The following is a 10,585-nucleotide window of genomic DNA, read 5'->3' on the forward strand; positions in this document are numbered from 1 at the left end:
AGTTCTTCATGGAGAGAGTCATTTGCCATTGGAATGTGGTGCCCAGGGAGGTGGTGGAGTCACCATACTTGGAGGTGTACAAGAGGGGATTGGACATGGCACTTGTTGCCATGGTTTAGTCATGAGGTCTAAAGGTAAATAACATGGAAAGGAAACTTTCATAGCTGTTGAGATTTGAGGGGGGAAAAAAAATCTGGGAAAAAATAATAGATCATTTCACCAAATAAACTCCAAATTAAGATAGGCTATTGACAATCTCATTTTATGTATCATCTTCACTTTTTCACTGATTGCATCAGCCTTTCCTGGACAAGAACATATCCTCAGACAGGTGCTGCTGTGCTCAGACTATGCCATGTAGTTTGCACACAGCCATTGCTCAGAAGCATGCGTCCCACTACATGTTACTGCAGGTCACTGCTCTTATTTAGGGCTCAATCTATGGTGCTGAGACTGTCCTAAGACAAACCTGGCCACCTGTCACTTGTTCTCCAGCTGAGCTGTTCCACAGTGTGCTCCTCTACCTCTGCCAGTATGAGATCAGTGTGCAATATACTTGCACCATCAGGGACCTAATTCTCCAATCACAAGACTCTGAAAACAAGAATATCCAGCTTCCCTTATGCCCCAAATATTGATGGTTTGGGTTAGACCTCTACTAACAGATTGCCTGCTAATATGCTTTATGCAATAACTCACTATTTTTACAGGTTTAGGCTTAAACAGCTGGTCACATGACTGTTTGTATTCTTATTTGAAGAATTCTGAGTCCAGCCAGGAAGCTTACAAGTATCTGGATTTTGCTGGTCCTACTTTTAATTAGTCATGCCCAACAACATGAGCAGCATCAGCAGTTTCAGTGCTTATTTTCCCATACTGGTTGCATATGATCAATTGGACAGCTTTTCTCCTTTTTCAAACTTCTCACTGACAACACATTCATTTATTTACAGTTAAATAAACAGAGGCTTACAGATTTAACTTTCATCAGCGTGACAGGGTAAAGGGAAGTATGAAGAGCGTGTAGTACAAGCAGTGGCTGAGTGTTCTTATCCCTCACTTGGTCTTTCACTGCCAGCAATGGAAAATTTCAGAGGGGTCAGCAAAGGACACTACAGAATGTGTCCTTTTTCCACTTTTCACTTCAGCCCTAGGAAAGTGACTCTACAGAAGGCGTGTACACCAGCCTCTTCACAAGACAAGTGGCGTTTGCTGCTCTCCAGATGGAAGTGCTACCCGCAAATAACCGCAATGACATTTTCTCCTCTGCCCTCTTAGTCTCTTGCCACAACCACATTAATAAGTCAGTAAGAGCAGGAAATAGAGACCAAGTTGTTTCAGCTGACTAATAGAGTTCAGATACCCCAATTAATTCGGTGTCTAACATAAGGCATTTTAAAAGAACCTCAGTTTTTCAGCAAATAGTCATCCAGCATTATATGAAGATAAAACAGCAGACAGTAATCTCAAAGGAGATGCCAAATGGGGACATCTTTGGGTTTCATGAGGCCTTCTCACAGACCTGAAGATAAAGGAATTATAAATTATTCATACGTGCCTATCTACAAATTCTGCTTTTGTGTCCTGCACATCTGAAAGCGCAGTCACTGTGCACTTCAGCACTGTGCTGAATTAAGCCCCACATTTACGAAGCATTTATGAATGTTGTCTTTCCCCCCACCCCGATATTGCTAAGAAACAGAAGGATTATGTGTTGTGTGTAACAGCACTGACAACACACCACAGCACTCCACTGACAGCATCTTTCCCTTTGAATCATCCTTCACCAACCTGCTTTGTTTTTTGTATCACTGTTTTGGAACATTTTGTCTCCTTTTGAGGTGAAACAGTTGACTCCAGATAGAGAAATGCTAAGCATGGTAACAAACTATGAATGCAATCCTAGGAAATGCATTATTTATTTTCCAAACAGTTGTATTTTCATTGAGGAACTTCATTTCAGGTTAATCCTCTATAAGCCTCTGTCTCAATGTGAAAAGAAATGTGATTGGCGGCTAAACTGCTTTGGGGGTTTTCAAGAGTCAGTTTTCCCTCTGGCATCTTTGCAACACCTACATTTTTGCCTAAAAAGAATAGAATAGAATAAAATAGAATAGAATAAACCAGGTTGGAAGAGACCTTCAAGATCTCATCGTGTCCAACCTATCATCCAACACCACCTAATCAACTAAATCATGCAACCAAGCACCCTATCAAGTCTCCTCCTGAACACCTCCAGTGATGGTGACTCCACCACCTCCTCAGGCAGCCCAAGACACCTTACCTCTTGAATCTATTTCCCCTGTTTCAGTGGAAAACAGATGGCTGAACTTTGAGATTATTTCCATGTCTTCTCATGTTTTCCAAACAGAATGCATACATATTGGGTCTTAAACATGTTATCTAGAGCTGTATTCTAATACTTATATTCCATGCCCATATGGATATCTATACCTACTCATTATTTGCATTCCCTGCTATCTTTTTGATGTGTTCTAAATCAGCTCATTCAGTATCTTATGGTATCTACTGGCACCCAGAAAGGGGACAAGGAACAGTGAATATAAACTTGAATAGAGGAAGCTCCACCTCAACGTGAGGAGAAAATTCTTTACTATGAGGGTAACAGAACATTGGAGCAGGATGCCCAGAGAGGCTGTGGAGCCTTCTTCTCTAGAGATCTTCACAACCCACTTGGACGCATTCTTGTGTGACCTGTCCTAGGTGTTCCTTCTTTGGCAAGGGGTCTGGAGTAGATATGATCTCTAGAGGTCCCCTACAACCCCTAATGTTCTATTATTCTATCATAGAATCACTAAGGTTGGAAAAGACCTCAGAGATCATCAAGTCCAACCTAGCACCCAACACCTCAGGACTAACTAAACCGAGGCTTCAAGTGTCACATCCAAACCCCTCTTGAACACCTCCAGGGACAGGGACTCCACCACCTCCCTGGACAGCACATTCCAATGACAAATAACTCTTTCTGTGAAGAACTTTCTCCTCACTTCCAGCCTAAACTTCCCCTGGTGCATCTTGAGACTGTGTCCTCTTGTCCTGGTGTTGGTAGCCCCCACCTGTCTACAACCTCCCTTCAGGTAGTTGTAGAGAGCAATAAGGTCTCCCCTGAGCCTCCTCTTCTCCAGGCTAAGCAACCCCAGCTCCCTCAGCCTCTCCTCATAGGGCTTGTGCTCAAGGCCTCTCCCCAGCCTCGTTGCCCTTCTCTGGACACGTTCAAGTGTCTCAATGTCCTTCTTAAACTGAGGGGCCCAGATTCATCACTCTAACACTGTACTTGTGGCTCCACTACCAGTTCCATATGTACTGCTCTATACATATCACCCCAAGCAATTTTAGGTTTAGACAGTGAAGGACAAGAACTGGGGAAAAGAGCACACTGAAATAATGCTTTGTTGCTGTAATCTTGGGTGAATGTTTTTCCTCTGCCAGACTTTCAGCAGGAGACCTGCAGTCCCTCTAGAAAGCTGGTAATTTTAAAGAGACTGCCAGTTGGAAACGCCTAAGAGTGGCAGGGCTTGCTCTGGGGCTCTTCATTTTTCACTTTGCTTTCCTGATTAGTTCCAGCAGCTCAGGCCTGCCTGTTTTATAAGCCAGGCAGAAACTGATGCTCTCTTGAACTGCTGTTTCAGTTTACTGATTAATAGATCAAGCACAGAATATATTTCCAGCTTATTTTATTGTGGTGACTCTTCCTAAAGTCACATTAAAACTCTGCTCTTTTATTTCTAAACTATCCACTAGGTTAAAAAAGAAACAAAACAAAGAAACAAAACAAAACAACCCAACCAAAACAAAAAACCCACCATAATCATAGTTACCATAGAAACTCTCTCTAAGATATAGAACAATTTCTTAAAGAAGTCTGCTGAGAAGTACTGAATATTATCAGAGCCATAACACATGGTTTGGAAGAAAACGAGGGATGGGCTGTGCTCCAGAGCCTGAATTCCTCACAAGTTTCTCACAGTGATGAAGACTATGTCTGCTGAAATAGGAATGACTGCTTGCAAAGTGAACAGATTTATCAGAGGATCACACAAGTATCACAAGTCCATCACAAAGCAGTAAAAGAATAATGAAATTCATCACATCTTCAATGTTTTGCACTTGTTAAGAGTATCACTAAGAAGTCTCCAGCACAAGCCCTATGAGGGGAGGCTGAGGGAGCTGGGGTTGTTTAGCCTGGAGAAGAGGAGGCTCAGGGGAGACCTAGTGCTGTCTACAACTACCTGAAAGGAGGTTGTAGCCAGGTGGGGATTGGTCTCTTCTCTCAGGTAACCAGCACCAGAACAAGAGGACACAGTCTCAAGCTGTGCCAGGGAAGTTTAGGCTGGAGGTGAGGAGAAAGTTCATCCCAGAAAGAGTAATTGACCATTGGAATGAGCTGCTCAGGAAGGTGTGGAGTCACCATCCCTAGAGGTGTTCAAAAAGGGATTGGATGTGGCACTTGAAGCCATGGTTTAGCTAGTGATGAGGTGTTGGGTGCTAGGTTGGACTTGATGATCTCTGAGTTCTTTTCCAATCTTATTGATTCTATGACTCTATGATTCTATGACTCTATGATTCTATGACTGGGGTGCTGTATCAGTCCCAGCTGATGGCTAATATTTCCTGCATTTTGTCCCTATCTGTGAAAGAATGACAGGATTCCTCTGGGTAGAAATAACATGTTATCTGGTCTTCTCATGGTACTGACATGTCCCAGTCTTGCAATACCAGGAGGAAAACAAATCACTTGTCATTTCAGCCCATAAATGGCTCCCTTTGGCATTAAAAATGTCTGTAAAAACCATAATTACAATTGCAAAGAAACAGAGACAAAACCCAAGTAACAGATCCCACATGCATTCCCGACGCATGACATCTCAGGCGTAAGTGCAGACACTTTTCTACTCAAAGATGCTGCCAAATGAAGGAAAAAAAAAAAAAGATGTCAGTGCTATTTGTTCCTGCTACTAAAAAAAATATGTTTTCTGAACTGCATTTCAAAATCACTGTGCATTGAGAATGCCTGCTGGAACACAGTTCAGAACTGTTACAGGAGAATTCTGCTACCACCTTCTGGCTGACACAAATACTTAGCACTTATTTAACCAGCATACATCGAGTTCCTAAAGTGATTGCTGTTTTTTCAGCCTGCACTCTTCCCATGTTGCTATCCCATTTTCTTTAACACAGAAATAAGAGATACACACACCAAGCTTTTCTGAAAGAGAGAAAGAAAGAAAGAAAGAAAGAAAGAAAGAAAGAAAGAAAGAAAGAAAGAAAGAAAGAAAGAAAGAAAGAAAGAAAGAAAGAAAGAAAGAAAGAAAGAAAGAAAGAAAGAAAGAAAGAAAGAAAGAAAGAAAGAAAGAAAGAAAGAAAGAAAGAAAGAAAGAAAGAAAGAAAGAAAGAAAGAAAGAAAGAAAGAAAGAAAGAAAGAAAGAAAGAAAGAAAGAGAGACAGAGAAAAAGAAAAAGAAAAAGAAAAAGAGAAAGAAAGAAAAGAGAAAGAAAGAGAGAGAGAAAAATAGGAGGGAGAGAAAGAGAAAGAAAGAAAGAGAAAGAAAGAAAGAAAAGAAAGAAAGAAAGAAAGAAAGAAAGAAAGAAAGAAAGAAAGAAAGAAAGAAAGAAAGAAAGAAAGAAAGAAAGAAAGAAAGAAAGAAAGAAAGAAAGAAAAGAAAGAAAGAGGAAAAGAAAGAAAAAGAAAGAAAGAAAGAGAAAGAAAAGAAAATTGCAAAACTTTAATATTTATATTGACATTTAAACAATTACTTGAAAAAAATCTTTGTTCTGTAACTTCAGTTTATCATAAGCAAAATTAACCTTGATGTAAAATTAAATGAAGTTTTGCCACTTCTTAGCCCTTTCAAAAAAAGTATTTTGGTTTCAGGATTGAGGTGAAGAGAAAGTTCTTCCCAGAAAGAGGAATTGGCCCTTGGAATGTGCTGCCCAGGGAGGTGGTGGAGTCACCATCCCTGGAGGTGTTCAAAAGGAGATTGGACATAGCACTTGAAGCCATGGTTCAGTTAGCCATGAGGTGTTGGGTGATAGGTTGGACTTGATGATCTCTGAGGGCTTTTCCAACCTTATTGACTCTATGATTCTATGAAATTTATTTAATTTAGTTATTAATGCACAGAAACAATAATTATTTACACCACTGTAACAATAAGGTGCAGCTTTGCAAAGTCTTTTGCACAGCACTTCTTGCATGAGTGATTTAATTTCACAGCAACATCAACGGATGGCTGATTGTGCTTGAATATAGTTGCTTGCAGTAAGTGGAATGACAAAAGAGCATAACCAGGTCACAGCCTTGTAAGCTCTCTTGTAACCTTCTCTATTGTTGCCACAATTTATTGTTTAAACCTCTGAGGTTAATTAAGAGCATCAACACTACTACCTTCAGATCTTAAGTATCTATCCAGCCCTCAGTGGAAGGAAAGCTGAAGCTATAAGAATAAAGGCTCAAAAACATGATAATAATGAAGACATAATGATGATGACTCTGCCCATCTGACAGGCTGGACAGACGGGCAGAGTCCAAGGGCATAAGATTGAACACATCTAAGTGCTGGGTTCTACACATTGGCCACAACAATCCCATGCAGTGCTGCAGGCTGGGGTCAGAATGGCTGGAGAGCAGCCAGGTAGAGAGGGACCTGGGGGTACTGGTTGACATCCAGCTGAACATGAGCCAGCAATGTGCTCAGGCAGCCAAGAAGGCCAATGGCATCCTGGCCTGTGTCAGGAATAGTGTGGCCAGCAGGAGCAGGGAGGTCATTCTGCCCCTGTACTCAGCAGTGGTTAGGCCACACCTTGAGTCCTGTGTCCAGTTCTGGGCTCCTCAGTTTAGGAAAGATGTTGAGGTGCTGGAACGTGTCCAGAGAAAGGCAACAAAGCTGGGGAGGGGTTTGGAGCACAGCCCTGTGAGGAGAGGCTGAGGGAGCTGGGGTTGCTTAGCCTGGAGAAGAGGAGGCTCAGGGGAGACCTAAAGGGAGGTTGTAGCCAGGTGGGGGTTGGTCTTTCTCCCAGGCAACCAGCACCAGAACAAGAGGACACAGTCTCAAGTTGTGCCAGGGGAGGTTTAGGCTGGATGTTGGGAAGAAGTTCTTCCCAGAAAGAGAGATTGGCCATTGGAATGTGCTGCCCAGGGAGGTGGTGGAGTCACCATCACTGGAAGTGTTTAAGAAGAGACTGGACGAGGCATTTGGTGCCAAGGTTTAGTTGATTAGATGGTGTTGGGTGATAGGTTGGACTTGATGATCTCAAAGTTCTTTTCCAAGCTGGTGAATTCTGTGTTCTGTATTCTGTAAAAAACTTTGTAATGAAACATTTTAATCATGTTATTTTTAAAACAACACCTGATTTGGGGTACTGTTCAAGAGAGCACCTTGAATGAATTTGGCAACGCTGACCAAGTAGGAGTAATAAAATGAATGAGGCATACAGGAGTAAAGGTCACATTTTCCATAACTAATGCCAGGCCATTTCTTCTAACACAAATCCCTGCTGCTGCTCAAACAGGTGGTCTGAATTCTCCCTTAGCATGTACAACAGCAGATCACTTCTGTTACTTCCCTCCAGGAAAAAAATAAATGAAGGAAGAAAGTGGAGACAAAGCAAATGGAAGCTCTAACACTCAGTCCAGTGGTTGTGAAAACATCCACAAAATAGAAGTGAACATGTTCCTACACTGCAACTTTTAAGTAGCTGATCTAAATTTAGTCTACACAGAATCACCAAATGGTAGTGATTGGAAAGGACCTCCAGAGATCATCTAGTCCAGCTGCCCCCACCCACCCTGGCATCTAGACCAGACTGCACAGGAACACCTCCAGGTGGGTTTTGAAAGTCTCCAGAGAAGGAGAGGTTTTTGCTCTTCTCCCACCAGCATTCACTTAATCTGTCAACTTTATTTTCAAGCTCCTTTGGGGTCATGGCATTAGCATACTCTGTGTGCCTACATGGATTATCTGAGCATTTTCTCTCATCTGGGGAGATGAATTTTTAAACTTTCAGCATTAACATTTATGTTTAATTATTCACAGATTCTGCTGTATTTCATCCTTGTTTCAGCTGCAGGAAGGATGAGAAAGATCATCATACTACACACATCAGTGCAAGTTACTACGAAGTACCACTCTGTAGAGATGGCTGTACAGATTGTATCCAAGAGGTTTTGCTCTCTGCAGCTGGGTCAAAGGCATAGAAAAATTTAAATCAGGAGGTATCAAGGTATTATTTAGACTTAATCCATATCCTATTGAACCCAATAATGAAATTTCCAGTCCCCTTATCAGCACCTCAAAGCAGACTTCTGAAAACTGATTTAAAATTATAACATTTTCTAGGTTTCAAAGGCCCCTTGAGAATCCAGCCAGAAGTGGCTAAGCCTCTCTCAAAATGAAATGCAGGCACCTAGGTTACACCTTTGAAAATTCTGCCTTAAATCAACTCTTAGGATCACACAGCAAGCCCATGCTCAAGCCAGATATCAAAGGCAGGTGCTGAACCTTAATGAAGCATCTACTTAAATTCAGGCCATGCTTTAGCTGCAAGCACTCAGGTGGATTATTAGAAGCGGGTGCTGTTTAATCTCCTGTTTTACCTCTTGGGAAAAACTGGCATTTCAAAAATGTTGGCAATAGCAATGAGAGAAGGAGAAGGAAAGCCTTCTCCTAAAGAGCTAGCCATTCTGCTTCTCCATGAGATGTAATGTTTTCAGAAGATCTGCCCTTCAAATCTGAGCACATTCTAGCTGAATGAGACAGCTTCATGCAAACTCTGCAGGCTTTTGACTCACTTAGCTTTACAGGGATTTCAAACCTCTGCTAAGCTTCCTAAAGAAAGGATTTATTATTTCACATTTTGATATTTCCAGATCTGAAAGAGAGCTACCTGCCTTGAATCTCAATGAGTCCCCAGAATCGTTTTAAATTTCAAGGACTCCTTGTCTGTTCCGAGCAAGTTGAGAGCTCAAAATGCCCTTTGCCACTGATGAGAAGCCAAACTACTCAGGGGTCACCCACACAGAAGCCATAGCCTGGAGCTGGAGTCTTGCCAATCTTCTCCCTACCACTTAGCAGTTTTATTCAAAGTTGATTTAGTTCAGGCTTTTATTGCAGTCCTAGGACCAGCAGTTCTGCATGAACCATTTTCTGGCTTGCAGACAGTGGGACTCAAGGCCTCTCACCAAACAAACTGGGAAGCAAATCAGCAGATTCTGCAGTTCAAGAACCAGACTGAAACAGTATCACAGTATCACTAAGGCTGGAAGAGCACTCAAAGATCATCGAGTCCAACCTGTCACCACAGGCCTCACGACTAGACCATGGCACCAAGTGCCACATCCAATCCCCTCTTGAACACCTCCAGGGATGGTGACTCCACCACCTCCCTGGACAGCTCATTCCAATGACCAATGACTCTCTCGGTGAAGAACTTTCTCCTCACCTCCAGCCTAAACTTCCCCTAGTGCAGCTTGAGACTGTGTCCCTCTGTTCTGGTGCTAGCTGCTAGAGAGAAGAGACTTTCCTGGCTAAAACCACCTTTCATGTAGCTGTAGAGAGCAATGAGGTCACCCCTGAGCCTCCTCTTCTCCAGGCTAAGCAACCCCAGCTCCCTCAGCCTCTCCTCACAGGGCCATTTCTTTCCAGGTTTGGGTTTTACAGTGAACTCTGCTGTTTCAAATGCTTAGAAATGTGTTGCCACCTCTTGCATAAGTTCCATTAACAATAGATGAGATGGAATGACTTTTGGCTGGTAGAAACTCAGGATGGATTGGGGCAGGGGAAATCTTTGCACGGACTTTTATCTCTATGTAATAAAGGTGCTATAAACCCTTCTGCTACCAGCTGGCAAACACAAGGAAAGCATTCAGCATCTAGAAGAAGAGTGCACTGACATGCTACCTAGCAGCGATTAGCTGACAGATGAGAACATTACTAACACACACCAGATGTGATGATGTATTTTCAACATCTGACAATATCTTTTCAAGCTTAAAGTACAACGAATACACACCACTTCTGCCTACCTAAAGCCATCCTTGACAAAGTATTGCTTTGACAGAAGTCAACATCATTGTCTGTTCATTTCAACTACCTGTTTGGTCCAAAGCAGTAAATATAATTCTTTGTAGAGGCTTCCTGCTTGGTACAGAGAGTCTTGAATGAAAAACTTCTATACCAAGTCCTTAAAGTATTGAACTATTGCTTTCATGAGCATACATTTGAGAAGGACATTGACACACTTGAATGTGTCCAGAGAAGGGCAACGAGGCTGGGGAGAGGTTTGGAGCACAGCCCTGTGAGGAGAGACTTAGGGAGCTGGGGTTGCTTAGCCTGGAGAAGAGGAGACTCAGGGGAGACCTTCTTGCTCTCTACAACTACCTGAAGGGAGGTTGTATCCAGCTGGGTGTTGGTCTCTTCTCCCAGGCAACCAGCACCAGAACAAGAGGACACAGTCTCAAGCTGTGCCAGAGAAGGTTTAGGCTGGATGTTAGGAAGAAATTCTTCCCAGAGAGATTTGCCATTGGAATGTGCTGCCCAGGGAGGTGGTGGAGTCACAATCACTGGAGG

At 42.5% G+C, this 10,585-nt stretch overlaps 1 protein-coding gene across 1 annotated transcript in view; it reads left to right on the forward strand.

Annotated features, from left to right (window-relative positions):
* The window catches only part of LOC137446580 (trichohyalin-like), a gene marked incomplete at its 5' end in the record, with an annotated part of 275,413 nt that extends 269,666 nt beyond the window's left edge, over positions 1-5,747 (forward strand). The window contains one exon of the mRNA XM_068149376.1: positions 5,235-5,747. Coding sequence (XP_068005477.1) covers positions 5,235-5,747 — 513 coding nt within the window. The remainder of the gene's footprint in view (positions 1-5,234) is intronic.
* Positions 5,748-10,585: the final 4,838 nt, after the last annotated feature.

This window comes from Melanerpes formicivorus, unplaced genomic scaffold (genome assembly GCF_026170545.1).
Source record: "Melanerpes formicivorus ecotype bairdi unplaced genomic scaffold, bMelFor1.0.p_v2 SCAF_1, whole genome shotgun sequence".
NCBI lineage: Eukaryota > Metazoa > Chordata > Aves > Piciformes > Picidae > Melanerpes > Melanerpes formicivorus.